The following is a 24532-nucleotide window of genomic DNA, read 5'->3' as shown; positions in this document are numbered from 1 at the left end:
TAAACTAAAAGGCCAATAGTGCTGCAAACAAATACAAAAAATAAATAAATAAATAATCATGAGGCCCCACTCTGATCCTTGTGAAACTTTAAACATAAGTTGAGAAACACATTTAAACACAAGATTTCTTCTTCCTCGCAGATACAAATCCTCAGATAAACATGTTACATGAACACCAGAACAAAACTAAAATCAGTGCACGTAAAAAACATTATCATTGGCTCATTGGGTAAAAGAAAACTTCAGGAAAAAGCTGTATTATTAGAATTCAGTTCCAGTTATTGGTTTATGCATCTTTTCCACACTACTGCAAATCTTACATTAGTACTGACCTTTGTCTGGAGAGGATGGAGTTACATAAACCATACATCTAAATTGAAATATCACAGAAAACATCATGTATTTTGGAAATTTTATTCAAAATCTGAAATTCATATTTTCTAGAGTTATTTCATACACTGATGAATTTTAAGCATTCATGTCTGTAAAAGGCACGGCCGTTCAATCAGTAGCACTGTTGCCTTATAGCAAGAAAGACCTGGGTTTAAATCTTACTGCATGGAGTTTGTATGTTTGGATATAGGTGGGTACAGACAATGGATAAATTAATAGACATTGCTACACAATCTTAACAGCCGTCCAGCAAAAAGACAATGCTAAACAAGATCGGATGACCACTGAGTGCTGCATATAAAAGGGAAGTTAAGTAGAAGGAAAAAGTGAGTTAGAAAAGGGTGCACAAGCAACAGGAATCACCACTACTTGAGAGGATTGTAATTTAAATTCTATTGAAGTGGGGGACATTCACAAGGACCAAGTGCTGCAACACACAGATACATCCAAGACAAAAAATGCAACTGTGACATTCCTTGTGCTAAGCCACTCCAGAATCACAGTCCAGACAGAAGACTGGAGGAAGAGTGGAGAGGCACATAATTCATGTTGCTTGAGGTCCAGTGTGAAGTTTCCAGTCAGTGATGATTTAGAGAGCCATGTCGTCTTCTGGTGTTGGATTGTGTTTTGTTAAGTCCAAATTCAGAGTAAATATCTACCAGGAAATTTTAGAACAGCTTCATGCTTTGCTATGCTGGCAAAGCTTATGGGGAGCTGATGTTATTTTCCAGCTGTATCAATAGCTGGTTTAATGACCAACAGAATTGATGCAGAATTAAAGAAATGAAAAACTAAACTTTTTGATGATATTCTAATTTATTAAGTGGAACCTATAATCTAAATTATTTATATACCAAAAACAAAAAATACTACATTTTGGCAGTAAAATAAATGCTTATGCACAGGATAAAAAATTAATTTAATTTAAAATAATTAATTCTACGTTTATGTTCATAAAACTCTTCTGAGCCAAAATGAATTGTACTGTGGCTGTCATGTACTGTCTTTAATATTGTGGTGTTAAAGAGGTCATTTCTGAGACCAGGCCAGGAGACTGATGCTGATCTCATTGATTTCAGAACACCAGAGGTCAGTACTGCAGCAATACACTGCATACATTGCATCTGTTTTGTAAGAGGCTGCTTGTCATGCACATCAAATCTGACACAATTCTAGACTAAAAACGGTGTACATGAGATGTTCACTCAGTAAAGCTGCAAAAAACTCTGAAGTAATGAAGTTCAGAGACAGTTGTGTTTTACTTTCAGTGTTTATCTCCCTCCTCCTCCGTCTATGCTAGGAGGATTTTATGAGCCGAGGTCTTCCTCATAAAGCAAGGGATTTCTTTCCCTTATCACAGATGATGACTTAGTGCAGTGATTGCTTTGCTTTATCATAAAGAATGTTCTGTTTCTATGTATTGTGCTGTGCTCATGTTGTTTTGTTTACAGTTATTTTTCAATCAAAGAACAAACAATGGTTTAGGAAAACACTTTATAAATGTTTACTTCCATCTTTTATTCTTTTAGCCTTCAGCTGCTGTTGAAAGGAAATACAAATTACAGTTGCTATGTTAATGTAAATTCAAGATGAACCATCACTGCTAAACAGTTTTCTCTACCACAATGTTCAACATGTCCGATGTTTGAATAAAATGAGGAAACCTAATCTAAAACTTTTTCTCTCCTATTATCCCTGAAAAACTGAATCCATTTGCTCTTGTTGTAATAACCTGCAGGGCTCCACCCACAGCAAAAACATTTGATGGACCACTTTAACTGACATTTTATTAGGAGGTTGTGCCTCTCAACAAGATCTTATTTCCACATGGAAGCTCTTTCTCTCCTCTCACAGATTCAGTCCTCATCGCTTTGAGTCTTAGATTCAGTCATTCCCTTACAATTTGACTTCTAATCATTAATTTTACATCCAATTAACCTGAAAGAGCAGAGTGTCATAAAGCAGCAGCCTAAAAAATGCACCATCATTGTAACCACTTCTGTGCAGCCTAGACTTGTAGGTCAATTAAATTCTGAAATTGCTCAAAGCCAAAATGTAAATCAAAGATTTGATGAAAACATGTCAAAAATTTAAAAAAGCATTAAATGATCTTAAAGAATTAACTTTTCCACTTAAAAACATGGGAGACAATGCGTTTTATTTTAGCTGAACTAAGACTTTCCATGAGTAAGATGACATATTTTTTATTCTTGCTTTACAAAAACTGTTAAACAGAGTTTAAGCTACATTAAAACAGTTTTCAAATTTTGCTCCACTTGCAAATGATTTTTGCAGGCATGCTGCATTGCTATCCTAGTTACAATGATGTCCAAAACATCTAAGCAAGAAGCAAATCTCTGCGTGCTGATTGCTGAGGACCACAATGGGTTCCATTTGTTAATGAAGATTTTAATTCTGTGAGTTTACCTGCTGGTTAAAGTTAAACAGATTGCCTACAACCCAAACAAACAAATCGAAGAACAAGAAGAAATGCATTTGTCCTTTAGATGTAAAATATGTCAGGTGTCATTAGTAATTGTACTGCCAACATTTGTGATGCCATGTAGCTACAAGTTCAAAACAATGAACAAATTGTTACGATTTACATCCCATCTTTGCTTAATGCTGTTTGACAAACACTACATGATCCATTTAATGTGACAGTAGAAAAACTTGATGATTTTTTTTATGTTTGCTCCATGCAAATCTGAACTAACACACACATTTACAGAGTGGTTTCAGTGCTTGTGTGAATGAACTGACATATGGCCATTGAGCATAGAAATTCAAAACTAATGAACATTTTTAATGCAATGTTACACATATTTATTTAGAAATGATCTCACATTTACAAACTGAAATGTACTAAGACAAGTTCATAAATTTTTCACAAGAACAACAAAACAAGAGTACAAGTTTATAAGGAACAACACCACAGTATTCTCTTAAAAGTTAATTAGAGGATGCTGTCAGTCTGTCTTACCTTGACATTAGGCTTCCTTGTTGAGAATCCTCTGAACCATCCTAGAAGAGAAGAAAATTACCATTGACTAAAATAGATGACAACACAGAATCAGTAAAGAGATAAACATGGTTGAGACAACAGTTTGACTAGGTTTAATAAAAGCACTTTGAGAAAGGTATTTGATCTGATTTTGACCTTTTATTTCTCAAAACAAACTGTGAAATCAAGTCAAAGGAATCGAAGCATAAGTTGTCTCTGGTGTAAAGCAAATACTGTTTAGGACAGACATCATTCAAATATACCAAAAAAAACAAATCCAACCAAAATCAATAAGACAATTCTTTTCTAGATCTGCAAACGTTTTCCTAGTTACATGAAAAAGAAAAATGGGATCAGGCTTATATGTGCCTAAAATTACCCTTAAAGTAAAATTTCAAATTATACTTGAGTTCCTGAAAGACCATTTAAGGACTCCGTCCATATTCACAGTGCAACTGTAACCCACATGTTCTGGTAAATATCAGATGTTTAATATTTATTTTACCTGATTCAGTTTCTATTTTAAGAATTCAAGTATTAAGTTTAAAACTGAGTTCAGTGCTTACCGAAATGTACAAAGCAATAAACATTCTAGATCACAGGTGAAAAGACAGATTACTCAAAGAAATAAACCCTGAACCATGACTTCAAATATGCTTTCCAGATCTAAGCATTGAAGTACAAGGCTGATATAAAACTAACATGACTAATGTATGTAGGATTTTTTTCTGTAGGCAAAATGCATATTTAGTTTTGATTTAGCATCCTGTAGTCTAAAAGGAACTATAAATGTTTGATTATATGATAAAATAAAGAGTTGTAGATAAAAAAAAACTTGAGTCATTGACCTGGGGTGTTTAAGTGTGTCTCTGTGTCTCTGTGTGAGCGTGTTTGGAGAGGTTGAAGGGTAAGGTTGATGACCTAGTTGAAGTGAGTTTACATCGTATGCAATGAGCTCATGAATCTGGATGACAAAGTCTGATGGAGACACTGATGGACATGAAGCCCCGGAGCTGGAGACAGATTCAGTCCAATGCGCTTTACACTGTGTGGGTGGCTATGTGTATGCATATGTTATTAGATTTTCTATCTTTATAAGGAGCATTATGCAAACATGAATGGACGAAACTAATTTGTCCAACGTTAATAACAAAACTGTAGATGGTAGTATTTTAGCACTTTACCAGCTATTCCTTTATTAATGCCACTTTCTTGACTTCTTCAAACTGCTTTACTACAAGGTTTTATCAAAGTACATAGAAGGCCTTGCATTTCTTCTCAGACCTCTTGTCTCTGATACTGCTAAATAGGATCCAGATTAACCAACTTCTTTCAGAAGTCATCTAATCAAAAAATCCCTATTCAGTGTAATATAATCTCAGTATAAATCCAGATGTTCTGTAAAGGTCAGAGAACATTAGTGAAAAACAGCATCATGAAGAGCAAGGAACACACCACACAGGTCAGGGATAAATTTATATAAAAATGTAAAGCAGGCTTGGCTATAAAACAATTTCACAAGATTTAATCATCTTACACAGTACTGTTTGATTCATATTTAAAAATGACAGAAATGTAACACAAATACAAACTCACTAAAACATGGCCCTCCACCTAAACTCATAGGCCAGGCAATGACATGTTTTATTAAGTACAAATAATTACAAATAATAAAAATAATAATACAAATAAAAACCATGTTTGATTCTTCAGATTGTCACCTGAGGCTTTATTGTGAAAAATGTGGAAAACGGATATAAAAAAGGATATAATACACCTTTGCAAGGCTTTGGATTATGTACATGGTTAAATCAAAGTGGGAATTTTTAAGAATCAGATCTTGGGAAAATAAAACTGGATTTTTTTTTTGTAAATGAAGAGAGTTAAAACTAAGTTTATAAATATTTATGATGTTCATGCGAAAAACTTAAAGTCTGACTGGGGGAAAAATGTGCATCACATTTTGAATTTTTCTGCAGTTTTCTGAATTAATTACTGCAGTTTGACAGAAGAAACAGTAGTACTCATTAACACAACCCAACTATCACGAGACACCCCAAATTATGTTTCTCAGATATGAGTCGTTTTGCCTACAGACATTAAAAGATCTTTCTCCACTCAGCCTCACTGTTTGCATGCTAGGGTAAGAATCAGATTAGTGATAGGCAAAACTGGGTCGGTTTCAGCTTCTTGTCACTGATGGACCTCCTTCTTTTGCAAGTCTGAGAGTACAGCAGTCTTCCCACATGGAGGAACATCCATCAGATGCCTCAGCAGAGTAGGGAGCTGTCATCAAAGTAGACTCAAGTTGAAATAAAACCTTGACAGTTAAAAATTACTTATATCCAGGGAGTTAGTATTTCAGAGCCCACAGACAGACATTCTCTCAGACAGGAGAGACATCATTTGTCTCCATCTGAGTGGAAATGAAAATGATTGTTTCTGCAGCTATTGAAATTTAGGAGGTGAGCGATACTTCTTACTTTCACAGGAAGGAAAAAGAGACAATTATTGATCTTAAAATGGTATATTATACTGCTTTGAGCATATTAGAATAAAAACTATTTACTTCATAAAAAGTGTTTTTTCAACTTCAACAAGTAGGCAGAACTTAGAAATTAGAACGATTTGTAACAGCATGACAAAGAACTGATATGAATGTGACAAAATGTTGTTTTTGCAGAATTAATGTTTTGAAACAATTTAGAAGGAAATGTACATCTGGGGAAGTTTTTATGTACGGTTATAAAATAACGGCTCTCTGAAATGCTTAACATATGGCATAAATCAGAGTTTCTGACAGGATACTTCAAATTAACTTTCATCTTATCGTCCTGCAAAATTATGAGATTAATTTCTCTGTGGCACTCCATAATCTGATTTGAATATGGAGATGAAAGTCTAAATGACTGGCTAATTAATAACATATCAAGACGCATTTCTCACCAGCAATAAGATGGCTTATTCCCCGGTCTCTCATCTATATGATAATCACAGAGTGGTTGAAGCCGCACTGTCAGGGTCCATTTCTAATGGTTCTAATGGTTAACAACAAAATCTCTGGGAGGCACTATAAATGTTATCTGAATATCATAAATCTTTGAAAGTAAAGGTCACAGAGCAGGTGGTTGAGTGGTAGATCCATGCATACACAGGTGCATGTATATGCATAATTTGTCCTTTGAAACGCAGGCTTTCCATGATGAAGAATAATAATTTTCCACCCGCAACAAAAGACCTCACCCTGTAGTTATTAGAATAATCATTTTGCAGTATTATGAACATAATCCACAATAATAATCATGATAAATCATTTTCAAAGGACGGCAACTCTCAAGGGGCCTCTTCTGTGGTATTAACCGATAGACTAAACCTAGCTTATAACAGGCGCTGTATTACGAAACGATTTTTATCAGGCAATCAAATCAGACAAATGAGTCTTAAATGATGCTTCATATTGCTGTAGAGATCACCTCGAGCTAGGTTATGAGAAAAGAAATTATTTGTTTAACCAATAATGGAACCCAAGAGGAGCATCTTACTCTAACTTCGGTTATGACCATGATTTAATAGAGGTGTAAGCTGCAGCTGAGGCCCCAGTGTCACTATCTGCAGGCTGAGAAAACACAAATACAATCAATGTGTATGTGTTGAGTTACTGGTGGTCAAACACAAATCATTTTGTTTAAACACAATTCAGAACAGTGCAGTCATCTTCAAATTACCGATGTTACTGTGGAAAATTGCACCCTGAGGGGAAATGTGACCTTTCATAACAACCTATTTTCTGAACTTTAAGGTAACATTGCACCACCACACCGGAAAAACATGCATTTGCATTATTACTGTTCACAATGGTTATCACAAAATTTCTTGACTTTTCTCTTTCTCCTCTATCATCATGGTGTACCATCATTTGCTGAGATTTAGTATCTTTGTCAAATGCCGACATCAACAGCACTGAGAAGCCATCCAACTGGAATTACATTATATTAGTGAAGTAAAGCACACACACATCAAATGTGAACCTTAACCAACAGAAGTGATTTGTTACAGGACACTTCTAATGGGACCACAGATATAGCTTTAGATTTAAGGAAAGCAAACCCATCTCCATGCACGTGCTGGCCCAATATCTTATACATAACATGAGATATATATCTGTGTCTGTATCTGACTGGTTGATTCCTGCCTGACTAGTCTCCCAGTAGTCTGCTGAGCTGGAGTCAGTGGACTCCACACACCGCTGATTAGAATGCTTTTCTCAGTGGAGGAAGGTGATCACCCATTCCATAACTTCAACTGAGTTGAACCTTTTATTTTGTCTGCATTGTATGTTTTGTTTAGTTTGTGTAAAGAATGAATGAAACTGTTGCAAAGTTACATTTCTCATTGCATACCAGAGAGGTGAACACAGTTCATTTCCATCAAACAATGTACAGATTAACTAGATATTTAATTAGGAGTACCAAAATTACTTCTATTTGCCAAAGTTGAGAGAGTTTTCTTTCCATACACATTTCTTTAGTATTTGTAACAACTGACTTTTAAACTGCTTGAATAGGGTCAATCGTTTAGGGGTACTTCCACAATCTTCTTACAATTTGTTTTGCAAAATTTGGCCCATTCCTACAAACAGAACTGGTGTAATTGAGGCAGGTTCACAGCCCACCTTACCTACACACATTTTTTTATAGTTCTGCCCAAAAATGTTCTTTGGATCAGGGTTTTATGATGGCCACTCCAAGACATTGATTTTGATGTCCTTAAGCCACTTTGTAAACATTTTAGTAGTATGATTACAGTTATTGTTCATCTGGAGGACCCATTGATGCCCAACCGTTATCTTCCTGAATCATGCCTTGAGATGTTGATGCAATATTTCTGCATAATGTTCTCGTGACACCATGTGTTGGGACCCACAGCCATGGAAACAACACGAAAGATGCGTTACAAACTTTTCTGGAACTTTGGGGGGTAGCAGCAGACTTCCCATGATGCCACTGGCTGTATAAAAGCCCCCCCTTTCCAAGGAATTTTTCTCTTCTACCCGGACTCTGTGCGAGGCTGGCCAGAGAGACAGCGCTCTAGTGTCTCTTTGGTGGCAAACAGACATAAACTCTTCAACTGGATCCGAGAGTGTCATACGATCACGCGATCATATGCACAAGTTAAGTACAAATGAATCACTGTTTGTGTATCCGGTATTCATTCATAAAAAGGGGTAATTAAGGTATAAGCATTGCTTGACTTTCTCTCTGAGGCCTGCAGAAGCAAACAGTGTTCCAGAGTGTTCCCTGCAGAGACGCTGTCTCTACAAAGCCGAGTGGAGCAGTTTCCCAGTCTGAAAGGAGGACAACAGGGGACGCATAACCGTGGTAACATGGAGCTTGGTCGGCCCAACAGCAACTCTCCCCCCCAGGCCAGAGTGATTTAAGTGTTTGCAAACCTCTAAATCTCAGAAAAGTATTTAAGATTTTGATTTTAAAAATTCTCACTCAAATTATTCTGGTAGCCAGTGAAAAGTAATAATTTTGGTGATCCTAACTGACCCTAAAACAGGAAATGTTAAGCCAGATGTAATGTCAGACAGTGAGAAAAAAAAAGTTCATGATTCTTTTTATGCAATGTATGTAAATATCTGGTTTCAACCATATTTTAGCCATTAAACAACAAAATAACTACTTCTCTGGGATTTAATCATGTACACATGATCATGCAGTGCTAAATTCAAAAGAAAGAATAATTTTCTAGTGAATTCTGAATTTCATTTTTTGGTTTGTTACACCTTCAAGAAGCAAACATAAATGCATGTCCTCTGTTGGCATCATTCCCTGGTGCTGTATCTTTTTGAGGGCAAAAAGGTGTATATTGACAGCCCCTGCTTCACATTACATTGAAATATGCTGCATCCATTCTGAGGGGGTGTCAATTTCATGATAAAGTGTGACACTTTAAAATGTCACTGCACCTTGAAGCCATGGCCAACTCTATATCTTTGCTCTGCCTTTGGACGCGAAGCTCTCCCATCACTCACATTTTTGTTTCACTCCAACGCTGATGGATAAAATTCACTGGTGTTTATCAATATTACTACTAAGGTCCAAATGGAAATTTGAAATGTGGTTTTACACCTAATTCTTTATAAACACTGGTAGAACTCGCACAGTCATGACAAAATAAGATATTGTTTCACAGAGGAGGACATATTAAAAATGATCTGGTCAAAAATCATGTTTATATAAAATCATTTTTAATCTTATCTCAATAGTAGTAAAACACACGGCCGACTTTTATAACATAAAGATGAAGCCAAAATAAAAAAGCTGTGTATGAAAATCATGGGCCCCAATCGGACCTGGAAATAACAACTAAACGTGATGCAGGTGTGTGTTGCCAAGAAGGAAAGTCATCAGCAATGACCATAGAGATTCAATTGCATTTCTGTTACTTAAACTACTACTGCTACAAATCTCTGAGTTGGTGCAATCTGCTGGGTTTCCTTAGCTAGAAAAACTTTTTATCCAGTCAGTCATTTTCTACCGCTTATTCCATAGTGGGTCGCGGGGGAGCTGGTGCCTATCTCCAGCAGTCTATGGGCAAGAGGCAGGGTACACCCTGGACAGATCGCTAGTCCATCGCTTTTTATCCAATTTGAATAAATAACTGAATCTGACTGCACTGTTCAGTGGTTAGGATTAATTGGAATGTATGTACCTGACTGTTGTGAAGTGCCTTGAGACGACATGTTGTGAATTGGCGCCAAGTAAATAAACTGAATTGAATTGAATTAAACAAGGGAGGCATTAAGGCCATTTCCGAACAGCTGTCCATCACAATCCATAACATACAATGAGGATGAGCAAAAAAGAGAGTTAAAATAATTGTAAATACACCCAGCAATGTCCTGGCATATTCACCCACTGTCAGAAAGTGTAATGCTCAGAGAGAGAGCACAAATATCCAAAACATCTCAGACTCTCCATGGCCCAATATGAGAGATGTTAAAGTTCATGACAGTCCATTACAAAAAAACTGAACCTGTATGGCATGTTTAAAGCCAGAAGCCCTCTTCTGTTTGAGAAGAATTTGGCAGTTTAAATCAGGCTTGTAAAACTTCAAAGGATGAAATGCCTGGCCAAAACACACAAGAGCAAAAACAGCATCTTAGCTAAAACACCCAAACCACCTGTCAAGTAAGGTGGTGGAAGGGTGATGATTTGGGTTTGTTTTGCAATTATTGAACCCCTCTGTAAACCAACGTTTTCTAGTGCCTTACATGATCTATGCAGCATCTGAAGCTTGACAGAAACTTGGTGATCAACAGGACAATGATGAAAAGCACATGAGCAAGACTACAGCACAATGGCTGGAAAAGAAAGAAATAAAGATGTTAAAAAGGCCCAGTTAAGGTAAAGACTTCAACATGACTAAAATGCTGTCGGGGACCTTGTGACAGCTGTGCAGAAACAAACACGTGCAAACCTCAATTAACTAAATCAATTTTTCAAACTGATAAAGTAATATGAAAAAGAATGACTTTAATCTTTCTGTAATAACCAATGATGGTGTGGAATCTGGATTATGTTCTGGTACACCTGAGTTACAATTGAACAAATTTTAGAACCAGATAATTTTCACTGTCTTAATACATAAAGCTCTACAAGTGAAAGAGAGTGTACTTTCTTTTTACAAAGACTGTCACTCTTCTTCATAAAAAATAATCTTGTTAAGATTTTGTAGAATGATCTCATTAGGTAAAGATTAGGCAAAATATTCAAAAGTTTAATATGGCACAGTCATTGTGTTTTAAACCTAAGTAGCTTCAATACAAGCTTACAGGCTTAATGGCAAAATCATTAAGGACAAAACATTCTAGGATGCTTACCAGGCAGTTGTTTCCAAATTTCAAATCACTAGCTTTCTATACCATAATCCCTACTGGGTTGGATAATATTGCAGAAAGTGGTAGCTGCTTTGATATAGTGAGAAAAGTCCATTTGAATGTGAGTTTTACTTCAATTATGAACACTAATTTCTGGAATTGAGCATTGAAGCATTTCTGCAGCAACTAATTTCAGAAAAAGAACATCAAATACACTCCGCAAATATTTCTTTGACTGGTCTCTTCAACATCCACTCTTATCAGGGCTCTTTCAACTAAAACATTATTCAGATATTGACAGCAATTGTGTGAATCATCAAATTGTCCTGGGGATCTCTGATAAAAGTTAGGCCTGGTTTAGCCTGATAATCATTGTGCATCAGAGGGAACACTGTGATGCCAATTTCTGCCACATGAACTCAGATAATACCCTGTGTCCCTCACTAGCAGCTTTGCATTTCATAACCAGAGCAAATTAGATGCTGATAGGGTGCCATGGGAACAGTCGAACCTTTGATACAACTGGTCAGTAGGCACAGCAAGAGAAGGGGAAATGTGAAGAAGTGGAGCTGAAGAAGCTGAAAGGAATAACAGGAAGAAGAGGGAGGAAGACTAAATAAAAAAAACAGTAAGGAGGATTGCAGAGGATGACAACACAAGAGCATAAGGATACTGGAAGAGAAAAGTTAATCCATGCAATTTGCTTCCATCCATCAACAGAACATTCCTCCCTCTTCGTCTGCATCCCTTAGCTCCTTGCAGACATCTTACCACCGGGATGAGGAAAAGCCTAATCAGCCACTGGCACTGGATATATGCTATTGTCCTGCCCAGCTGTCCCTAATAGGCCACATTCTCCATCATTATCTCCAAAACAACATATTCCAACTTCAGAGGCATTCTGGCTTGAGCTGGAAATTTTGGGAGTCAAGTTAGGAGTAAATGTACAATTAGCATTAGCTAATAACTTTGGCCCTTATCCAGACTATTTGCAACCATTAGAAAAAGAGAACTGCAATATGTAGTGTGTTGCTTTTCTTTAGCACTTCTGTGTGTAAAAGCTGAGGCAGCATCCATAAGAAAGCTTTTCTATCTTGTGTAGTAACTGTCTGGACTAGCAGGGGAAAATGACTGACTGAGGCTAACAGAGGGACAAGAGGCTACTGCCTTAATGAACACTTTTTCGCATTCACACTAACATGATTACGTTAGTTTGAAGCTAGAATTTTCTACCATTTAGGAAAATAAACACTACAGATATTTCTCAAATTTAATGCTTTTTAATGCACTTGGACATGTCTTGATGAATAATATATGTTTTATGACGGTGCATCTCAAGAAACTGAAATATCTCCAAAAATGTATTTATTTAAACAATTTAATTCAAAAAGCAAAACCTATACATCATATAGATTCATTAGTCACAGTTATATATTTCAGGTGTTCATTTGTTAAATTTGATGATAATAATGAAAACCCAAAAATCTGTTTCACATAAATGTGAATATCTAAAAAAAAAAACATTTTTAATACAGAAATGTTACGTTATGTCTAGTTTATGGCCTATGCAGACCATGCAGAAGATTGCTGACTTTACAGCTGTCCACCAGACAATCCTTGGCACCCTCTACAAGTGAGGCTAAATCACAAAGGACCCAGGTCAAAGAAGCTGGCAGGGCTGTATTTAATTATCGGAAAGTTGAGTTGAAGAAAAAGTCTAGAAAAATGTATATAGGAATAACCACACGCCACCCCACAAAGACATACAGTATCCGGGACATGGCCTACACCTGTCACAATCATTTTGTTGAGTCACTTCTGAACCAGAAACAATATCAGAAGAGGCCTGGTCTAAGTAGGAAAAGGACTGTTGCCCTCCTTTGAAATTAAAGTAAATTTTGAATTTCATTTTTAATTAGTTCCAATGTCTGAAGGAAGAGCATAGAGATACCGAATTGAGGTTGCTGGAGGTCCAGTGCGATATCCATGCTGGCAAGATTTTTGGAGCTTCAGTTTTAATTTTCCAGTTGAATATGGCATCCACTCACACTTCTAAAAATACCAGTATCGTCATTAAAGCAGGTATCACCTATAGGGTATTTTCAAGAGGAAGATATGAGACACTGGACCAAATAACAGATTTGCAGAAGGCTGCTATTAAAGCAACCTATGCTTCCTTAACACCTCAGTAGTGCCACAGACTGACCACCTCCAAACCACACTGCTTTGCAAGTATTGAGAGCATATACTGTACTGTATTAGATGTACTTTTAAGTAGGCTGACTTCTTTGTTAAAAATCCTTTCCTTCTGAGAAACTGAAATTTGTGTTTTTATTAGCTTTATGCAACATTTATCAAAACTGACAACACATGTACAGTAACAGTCCTTATGCATGGAAGAAGATCAATAAATGATTACAATCAATAACATTTTCCAAAATATATTTACCTAATCAGTTTGTAAAATCAAAGCATTGCTTTTAGTTGTGTACATTAGGTTCATTAGAACATTAAGTTTGAGTGCAAGTCGCAGAAGATGTTTTTAGGTTGTATTTTTGATTATAAGGGTGTTCATTCATAATTCCGTCATTCACCATTAATCCTGTGAGCTCAATATTCTAACTGGGGAGTAAAGCCCTCAATTCTGGAAATGACCTGATCAGTCTTAAGAGGATAAGGTAAAGTATCATAAGGTTCCAGAGGTTACAACACTGCAAACCTGATTATTGTCTACAAGAATCAGAAGGCAAGATAACATTTTGCTGCCTATGGACAAACTTTTTTCTTTTTCCCATTTATGATGAGATTATGTATTTTATTTTAGGATAATAGAGCATTTTTATTAGTATACTATAATGTGAAACAAAACGGCTATCTACACAGTTTTTCATCACAGCATAGTTCCTCTTTAAGCTTTTCTGCAGTTAAGTAAAATGGTAATTTTATTTTGTGTGTCTGCCCACAATTTTATTATTCTTTATGTATGCAGAAAAAACAACATGAAGAAAACATGTAATTATATATTTATGCTAAATCTTAAAAGGTATGCTTAATGTTTACTCTGGGTTTATACTTACTTAAAAAAAAGAAAGAAGAAAAAGTACATAATTACATACATAAAACGATATTTATGAGACAAAAGTCTTACCTTCACATGTTTCCAAGATCTGCACTGTCTCCCCCACCTCCAGAGCCAAACCCTGAGTCACTGAGCCTCGGAAGTTACAGATGACTGTAAAGAAAGGGACATAAAATGAAAGATGAGATCCTGAAGAGATGATGAAGGTGTAAAAATCACAGCCATTGTAGAGATAACAGAGAGCTCTGATGAGCAAAGATAATGTCATGAAAGATTAATTTCATTCTCATTAAGGAAGAGACTATTTGATTTTGTGCAGTAGCAAGCACATCCTAATCATACAAAAGCTACGTCCCCACATATCCTCTGCACTGTCCTGTTTTGGTTCTCCAATGACAGCAGTATGATGTTAGCTTCAGAGCTTGACTGAATCCATCCACATACACTCCCATATTAGAAACTGTTTATGTTAATATTCCTCATGACTGCACTGATGCACCCAGAAAACAATGGATGTCAGAGCTTATTCCAGAGCCTTAGTCACTGTAAGTCACTTTGTACAAGGCTGAAATATCAGGTGTCAAAAAAATCAATCACCTGAGGGTAGATAAAGGTCTCAAACTACTGAAAACAATAGTAATACTTTTATACTTGACTTATTCTCCTCCTGCAACATCTCTTCACGCTCTTTTGGCCATTTAAGGTAATCTGTAACACTTTATATTCAAATTATGACGGATTTACTGCAGATTCAGAGCTCAACTGTCACAGTTTTTTAACAGGAAGCTAAAGGTCTAGAATGGTTTGGGTTCAATTATGAACTCTAGATAATGTTGTTTGGTTACATGTCCATTGTTGTATTAAATAGCAGTAGAAAACAAATGATGTTACAGAACCAGATGTCACACTTCTAAAGAGGATTTACATTATTGTATACCATATCCGGCAACAAACCTTTTAACTAAAATACATAATATGCCTGAAATAGGCCCAATATTTTGCTAGTCTGTTTTAAAAAATTTTGGAGGAAAATTCATGTAAATCAATTAATTCAAATCTACAAAAACATTTCCAGACAGCTCAGCCTATCAGGGTTCAAAACTATCCCAATGAAGTTTTAAAGCTTGTATGTTCATGTTATCTAAAATAATCCATGAAAACTCACCTCCAGGGGATTAAAAGAAAACATTGTTTTTGATAAAACATGAAGGCAAATTGCTTAGTAGGAACTCACACAAAAATTATGCCCCACTCGCTTTTTACTCGTTCAGAGAGAGGTGTTTGAAGAGGCAAGTCCGGGCCCAAGTCTATGCTCTGAATGTAGAACAAGCCTCAAGAGAAGTCTTTAACTCAGTCTATATGCATCCGTCTTTGTTAAATTGACTGTAAATGGCTTTTTGTCTGAGACATCTTAAAGATGCAATGGCTTTTTTTGCTCTTACAATCCATTGCTGCATGGCTGCATGGTGGTGCAGTTGGTAGCCCTTTTGCCTTGCAGCAAGAAGGTCCTGGGTTCGATTTCCGGCCGGCCATTGTTACATACAAATATCAGCGCTGTCTGCAACAAATCATAGATTGATTGAAAAAATACCATCTGCTGAAAGATGGTGGTAATTTTGATAGACAAAACCAAAGGAAATAAAAGCAACCTGTTGCACTGCTGGCATTACAGATAGACAAGGCAGGGGTGTCGCAGAAGGTAGAATTGATCCTCTCTTACACTGATGTTTGCCTGACTTATTTTTTCAAATAAGTCGTCTAAACATCATCATCACTCTTAGACTATTGATCTACTCATTAATCACCTCATTTTGGGACATTAAAGGATCTTTATAACATATTCATGCCTGATGCAGTCAGGCATTCTTCCTTAAGATTTGAGGTGTGCCCATTACTTGTCAGGACCTGGACTTCTATAGAAAAATAGCTTTTATCTAGATCTGTGCCTGTATTTGTAGCAGGAGCAAGGACATCTGAGACCTAATATAAAAGCAGATGAAAATTGTTCCTATCTACTGTTTGTTTTAGTTTATGCAAAAAAAAAAAAAAAAAACCTCAGCAAACAATGGAGGAAATTGCATTGGTTTGTAATCTAAAGGTTAATTTGAGTTGGATGTTGGAGAAATTGGGCTGCACGGTGGCGCAGTTGGTAGCACTGTTGCCTTGCAGCAAGAAGGTCCTGGGTTCGATTCCCGACCGGCGGTCTTTCTGCATGGAGTTTGCATGTTCTCCCCGTGCATGCGTGGGTTCTCACCGGGTACTCCGGCTTCCTCCCACAGTCCAAAGACATGCCTGTTAGGTTAATTGGTAGCTCTAAATTGCCCTTAGGTGTGTGCATGGTTGTTTGTGTGTTGCCCTGCGATGGACTGGCGACCTGTCCAGGGTGTACCCCGCCTCTCGCCCATAGACTGCTGGAGATAGGCACCAGCTACCCCGTGACCCACTATGGAATAAGCGGTAGAAAATGACTGACTGACTGACTGACTGTTGGAGAAATTTGTATTCCACAGAATACAGACAAGTAATTTCACTGTATCTTTATTTTGGTAATTTGTTACTGTTATTGTTTTACTAAATTTCGATTTTATATATATATATACATATATATAGTGCCTTGCAAAGGTACTCGGCCCCCTTGAACTTTTCAACCTCTTGCCACATTTCAGGCTTCAAACATAAAGATATAAAATTAAAAATTTTTGTGAAGAATCAACAACAAGTGGGACACAATTGTAAAGTGGAATGAAATTTATTGGATGTGTCAAACTTTTTTAACAAATAAAAAACTGAAAAGTGGGGCGTGCAATATTATTCGGCCCCTTTACTTTCAGTGCAGCAAACTCACTCCAGAAGTTCAGTGAGGATCTCTGATTGATCCAATGTTGTCCCAAATGACTGATGATGATAAATAGAATCCACCCGTGTGTAATCAAGTTTCCGTATAAATGCACCTGCTCTGTGATGGTCTCAGGGTTTTGTTCAAGGCGCAGAGAGCATCATGAAGACCAAGGAACACACCAGGCAGGTCTGAGATACTGTTGTGGAGAAGTTTAAAGCCGGATTTGGATACAAAAAGATTTCCCAAGCTTTAAACATCCCAAGGAGCACTGCGCAAGCAATCATATTGAAATGGAAGGAGTATCAGACCACTGCAAATCTACCAAGACCTGGCCATCCCTCTAAACGTTCATCTAGAACAAGGAGAAGACTGATCAGAGATGCAGCCAAGAGGCCCATGATCACTCTGGATGAACTGCAGAGATCTACAGCTGAGGTGGGAGAGTCTGTCCATATGACAACAATCAGTCGTACACTGCACAAATCTGGACTTTATAGAAGAGTGGCAAGAAGAAAGCCATTTCTCAAAGATATCCATAAAAGGTCTCGTCTAAAGTTTGCCACAAGCCACCTGGGAGACACAACAAACATGTGGAAGAAGGTGCTCTGGTCAGATGAAACCAACATCGAACTGTTTGGCCACAATGCAAAACGATATGTTTGGCGTAAAAGCAACACAGTTCATCACCCTGAACACACCATCCCCACTGTCAAACATGGTGGTGGCGGCATCATGGTTTGGACCTGCTTTTCGTCAGCAGGGACAGGGAAGATGGTCAAATTTGATGGGAAGATGGATGGGGCTAAATACAGGACCATTCTGGAAGAAAACCTGTTGGAGTCTGCAAGAGACCTGAGACTGGGACGGAGATTTATCTTCCAACAAGACAATCATCCAAAACATAAAGCCAAATCTACAATGGAATGGTTCACAAATAAACGTATCCAGGTGTTGGAATGGCCAAGTCAAAGTCCAGACCTGAATCCAATCGAGAATCTGTGGAAAGAGCTGAAGACTGCTGTTCACGAACACTCTCCATCCAACCTCACTGAGCTTGAGCTGTTTTTCAAGGAAGAATGGCCAAGAATTTCAGTCTCTCGATGTGCAAAACTGATAGAGTCATACCCCAAGCAACTTGCAGCTGTAATTGCAGCAAAGGGTGGCGCTACAAAGTATTAACACAAGGGGACCGAATAATATTGGACGCCCCACTTTTCAGTTTTTTATTTGTTAAAAATGTTTGACACATCCAATAAATTTCATTCCACTTTACGATTGTGTCCCACTTGTTGTTGGTTCTTCACAAAAAAATTGAATTTTATATCTTTATGTTGGAAGCCTGAAATGTAGCAAAAGGTTGAAAAGTTCAAGGGGGCCAAATACTTTCGCAAGGCACTGTATATATATATATATATATATATATATATATACAGGGGTTGGACCATGAAACTGAAACACCTGGTTTTAGACCACAATAATTTATTAGTATGGTGTAGGGCCTCCTTTTGCAGTCAATACAGCGTCAATTCGTCTTGGGAATGACATATACAAGTCCTGCACAGTGGTCAGAGGGATTTTAAGCCATTCTTCTTGCAGGATAGTGGCCAGGTCACTACGTGATACTGGTGGAGGAAAACGTTTCCTGACTCGCTCCTCCAAAACACCCCAAAGTGGCTCAATAATATTTAAATCTGGTGACTGTGCAGGCCATGGGAGATGTTCAACTTCACTTTCATGTTCATCACACCAATCTTTCACCAGTCTTGCTGTGTGTATTGGTGCATTGTCATCCTGATACACGGCACCTTCAGGATACAATGTTTGAACCATTGGATGCACATGGTCCTCAAGAATGGTTCGGTAGTCCTTGGTAGTGACGCGCCCATCTAGCACAAGTATTGGGCCAAGGGAATGCCATGATATGGCAGCCCAAACCATCACTGATCCACCCCCATGCTTCACTCTGGGCATGCAACAGTCTGGGTGGTACGGTTCTTTGGGGCTTCTCCACACCGTAACTCTCCCGGATGTGGGGAAAACAAGTAAAGGTGGACTCATCAGAGAACAATACATGTTTCACATTGTCCACAGCCCAAGATTTGCGCTCCTTGCACCATTGAAACCGACGTTTGGCATTGGCATGAGTGACCAAAGGTTTGGCTATAGCAGCCCGGCCGTGTATATTGACCCTGTGGAGCTCCCGACGGACAGTTCTGGTGGAAACAGGAGGTGCACATTTAATTCTGCCGTGATTTGGGCGGCCGTGGATTTATGTTTTTTGGATACAATCCGGGTTAGCACCTGAACATCCCTTTCAGACAGCTTCCTCTTGCATCCACAGTTAATCCTGTTGGATGTGGTTCATCCTTCTTGGTGGTATGCTGACATTACCCTGGATACCGTGGCTCTTGATACATCACAAAGACTTGCTGTCTTGGTCACAGATGCACCAGCAAGACGTGCACCAACAATTTGTCCTCTTTTGAACTCTGGTATGTCACCCATAATGTTGTGTGCATTTCAATATTTTGAGCAAAACTGTGCTCTTACCCTGCTAATTGAACCTTCACACTCTGCTCTTACTGGTGCAATGTGCAATCAATGAAGACTGGCTACCAGGCTGGTCCAATTTAGCCATGAAACCTCCCACACTAAAATGACAGGTGTTTCAGTTTCATTGTCCATCCCCTGTATATATATATGTACATTTACAAGAAATGTACAAACAAAAGTGGAATCAATAGGTAGGATTAATTTGTCTCTGTTTAAACGTTTTCTACTTGAAGTTAAATTGTTATATACTATCTCACTGCAAAATATAATGTTGGTATGATGTAATTTATTAGTACTGAAAATATCTGTTTTTTCTAATAGTTTCCTTTGGGGTGAAGTCATGAATAGGTAGTGAACTTGAAATATCACCAGAAAACTAAAGAGCACACTGAAGAAAAGATGGTGGGGGAGGGGAATGTTCAACAGCACAGCGAGACCCGCACTTGGAGGGCTTTTTATTTTGCTATTCAAAAACCCTTTGCACAAGCCTTTATCTAAAGAGTACTGACTTTAACAGATTTGAATACTTTTAAGTAAAAGCATGAAAACACAGCATAATTTATAATTAGTTTTCTTTTTTTAGTAAACTGAGTCCAGTATGCATCAGGTATTATTTTGCTGAATTTGTGTTTATGCATAATGCATTATATCTGCTTCATGCTGCATTAAGTAGATAAATGAGAAACATATTGCAAGCGGATTTAACCCTGTATTATAACCATAAGTACATGAAAAAGGAAAAATAGAAGTGCAAATCATGAGAAAGAGCTTCCTTTAACCAAAAGGAGGAATGCATGCTTCTATGGGTCTGTATTACAGAGTTGTACTTTAGAGCAAAAACCATTTTGCGAAATAAGCTGCTATATATGGGACCCAGACTGAAAATAAAACATGCAATCAGAAAAACTAAATGCATTGATTTGAATTTCACTTTTTAAAAATTTTACATACTAATGGACATTAATGTAAATAGAAACACGCTAAAAAACGATGTAACGCTGAGAAACAATATATTCATACATAGCATGCATCACTGCAAAGGAAATCAAACAAGTAAATATCACCACAATAATTTCTTAACCTCCTGGTTTCATATGCAGAAATTCTGTCTGTACTGACCAAGAATCGGTCCTCGGCCTGCAGAGTTGCTCTAACTGATGGTAGTCTCACTATTTTGTTTGATTAACTCTGATAATTACTTGACCAATTGGGCTTTAGAACATTGTTCAGTAGAAGACTGTGAATTTAAACCCATCATCCCAATACATACAAATGTATAGTACAGTTTCATATGGTTTCAAGTCTTGAAAGGACTTGATATTCCACAAAGTACCCACATTAAAAAGCATATTTAGATAAGCAAACATAAATGGCCAAAAAGGAAAAATGGCCAGATTAATGTATTTTCTAAACTGTTGTGGTGGTGTTGGACCCATGGACAAACAGGAGAAAGGGAATATCATGTTAAAGGTAAAATTTGTTAAAAGAAACAAAACAAGGGAACTGGGGAGAATCTGGTGAGAGCAATAAATGGCCCAACAACACAGAACAGGAGATGCACAGAAGGACCGCAAACTGGTCAAACCGGCAAAGCAGGCAAGCGTCAGAAACCTGACTGGCTTATGACTGCTATGGAGGTGATCATGTACATGAAAACCTGAACTGGAGAGCTGAGGGAAAATGACAAATTAAAACAGAAATGAATACACACGGATCTAAACGAGATACAAAGGGCTCTCCTGAATTAAACACTAAAGATTAACCTCCACCAATAAAGACAAAAAAGAACTAAGAATATCTGAATAAAAAAGTGAACAAAGTATGGATCACCGTAAGTCTCAAAACACAAAAATCATCCATCCATCCATTCATCCCTAGTAATGCTTGCAGGATCGTGAGGGCCGTGAACCCCGTCAAACATAATCACAGCCCACAAAGATCTAAATACAAAACCAACGTGACTAACAAAACACAAAGACCCACAGGTCATCACATTAATTGAAAGTATGTTTCTGAGATTTACTGCTTTTTTGAGCTTCCTGGTGCTGTTTGACACATTGCAAAAGTACTTTGCAAAGACAGGAAAAGATTGTTATAAAAAAGTGCAAGATTTTTACAAGAATAGAAAACTATATTGCAACATGCAATATATAATAATAATAATACACTATAATAAAAATGTGAAAATATTTTCCTGGGTTATCAGCTACACAAAAAGTAGGACTGAAGACACAACATCTACAAACAAGGTATGTGCCAGTTATCAGTATCAAGGTATACCAGGGCTTAAAAAGTTATGGTTTCAAAAATCACATATTTTGTATCATACATTTCTACATTTTAAAGTATTTTTAATGAAATGCAAGAGAAAAAACTGAAATCAACAGTTTTTTTATGGCTTAATGGAGCATAGAGAAACACAGTATTGCCCCATCCTTCTGCTGCTGCTGGGACTGCAGCAGCTTATAGAAGGCTTCAACACTTTTTGCCTCACTAAAAAGCAAGATAAATTTAGCTGTTTGGACTTATTTCCACTCTCAAAATGCAGACAACCATGGTGTAGAAACTAAAGGAACCCCACCCATCACTCCTTTTAAGATAACACTGTTTTGAAACTGTGAGCAACATGTTTGTTGAGCAGCTGACTGCAGGCTCACTACCCAAGCAGATGGCCCAACTAATTCCCTAGTTTTTAAGACTCTAAAATGACAAAATGGTATAATACTGATATCAAGTTGTCTCAGATGTCAGAGTTTAAATCTAGGAATGAAGGCACACACAACTTAAGCATGTTGTCAGAAAACCAGTAGAAATTTCTACTAGTTTTGCTGCTAACAAGGAACAAGCAGCCCAAGCTGATAATACATTTTACTCTATTTTATGCATTCAAACAAGATACATGTTCTCAAATGGAGGCTGCAGAGCACTGTGCGGGCCACTGGTTTAATGAGATACAAATTTGTAGTATGACAAACATAAAAACTTTAAGCCCATATGTAAAAACGTTTACAAAAAGTGATAATGCTTTGGCTTGATTATTGCAGGAGCAGATATTAGGTTACATGTTACAAGTTTGGCTGAAATAGATTGAGAAAGGCTGCAACAGAAGGGCTTATCCAAAACATCAACGAATCTCTGCATAAAACATGGCATGCGCATTAGTGTGGTTTGAGTGCATGAAAGAATGTATGGCGTTGTGATTGTGTGTCATCGTTCCCTGTAAAGAAATAAAACATTTTAATTAAGACATGCAGCTTGTTATTGTCACTTCATTCACAAGGCCCCCAGGCACACGCAGGCAAGCATGGTTAGCACTCCAGCAGCTGGATTGCATGTAAGTGTCTGAGACAGTGTTTGAGATTTTGCCCTGCAGTTGCAGCTGTTTCACCACATCTTGTAAAAATGTTGAAAAACGGTTGAAAAAAGCAAGAGCACAAAACTCAAACAAAAAGATGGGAGAATATGTTGACAAGTTTTCATTTTCCACGTTCACATGCATACATTTTTAATTTGCTGTATAATATTTAGCTACATTACTAAGAGTTGTAAAAGATGTGCAAAACAACAGAGAACGCTAAACATAGTGACAGGCTGTGTAGGGAAAACAATTTTGAAGAGAAAATAGATTTAAGTGTGCCTTAGTATCAGCAGTAGTAGTAAGCAGAACTAGGTCAACTCCACAAACCGGCATTTGTGACTGCAACAGCGACGAAAACACACACCAACCCATATACAGCTGAGATCAACTGTATGACACAGATGGGATGCAGACCTCAGTATGTCATGACGAGCCTGCTCTCTGCTTTAAAGAGGCTCAACGGTAAAAGCAATACGTCTGCGTAAGCAACAGTTCGGGTGGTTCTCAAAGAGCATCTCCCAGATGAAGACAGTCGGAATTAATTAGTTTCAACACCATGTTTTTCCAAAAGAATATGGTCACTAAAACCTTCAATGTTTTGTTCATGTGTCCACATCTTTGTTTTCAGCTGCTGCAGAGCCTTGTGATATCAGGGCTTATGTAACCGCATGCCTGTATCCTTTTACAGTGATGCAAGATGCTTATTTATCCACAGAATCAGTGACACAGAATGTCGCAGCCACAGTCCCAAACTACCATAATAATACTGGACTATTACAGAGACTGTAACTGTGAGTTTTTGTGGTGAAGGTTATTTCAGCATGAACTGGGACTACAACAACACTTACCAAATCATAAGTAGATTAGAAAACCCATCCTAGCCCAAATCTTACTATATATCTGAAAAAGTAATCTTTAGGATCTTAAAAGCACTTTCACTTGACCACATCTCTGATTTATTATGTTGTTGCCAGTGATTTTAGCAAGTTACAAAAAAACCTCTTTACATCTGGGATGCAGAACAGACTTTTCAGTTAAAGGTGATAAATTTCTAAGAAAGAATTTGCAGTTTAATTACAAATTTACTACATGATTCATCCATGTGTATTACAAAACACCAAATAAATAAAAGTGGGAAAGGGCTGAGGCAATTATTGAATAAACCTGAGGGAATTTCAACAAGTCACTCTAGCTGATTAGATTTTTTATCCATTTTGAAACAAACATGCTTTTCTTTTTATCAAGAACTTTCATCAGACTGTTAAAACCACACAGTTGTTTCCCTATAACAAGATTCCTTTTTCAGATTTATGTATTTCTGTAAGAACAACAACGTAAAATAATGCTCACCCACACTGGACATGTATGCCAAACATACTGAAAGGCGAAAACCTGCAGAGGTAATAATGTCAGAAGTACAA

At 37.4% G+C, this 24532-nt stretch overlaps 1 protein-coding gene across 11 annotated transcripts in view; it reads right to left on the bottom strand.

The window, feature by feature from the left end:
• Positions 1-24532, bottom strand: part of LOC124856236 (dedicator of cytokinesis protein 3-like) — a 233481-nt gene that overhangs the window by 142314 nt on the left and 66635 nt on the right. For all 11 annotated transcript variants that reach the window (XM_047346533.1, XM_047346532.1, XM_047346522.1 and 8 more), the window contains exons 2-3: positions 14431-14514; positions 3377-3417 (exon numbers count right to left, since the gene is read on the bottom strand). In XM_047346533.1, coding sequence (XP_047202489.1) covers positions 3377-3417; positions 14431-14514 — 125 coding nt within the window. The remainder of the gene's footprint in view (positions 1-3376; positions 3418-14430; positions 14515-24532) is intronic.

Source organism: Girardinichthys multiradiatus, chromosome 20 (genome assembly GCF_021462225.1).
Source record: "Girardinichthys multiradiatus isolate DD_20200921_A chromosome 20, DD_fGirMul_XY1, whole genome shotgun sequence".
NCBI classification, from domain to species: domain Eukaryota; kingdom Metazoa; phylum Chordata; class Actinopteri; order Cyprinodontiformes; family Goodeidae; genus Girardinichthys; species Girardinichthys multiradiatus.
Note: the sequence above shows the minus strand (reverse complement) of the source record. Positions and strands in the feature narration are given on the sequence as shown.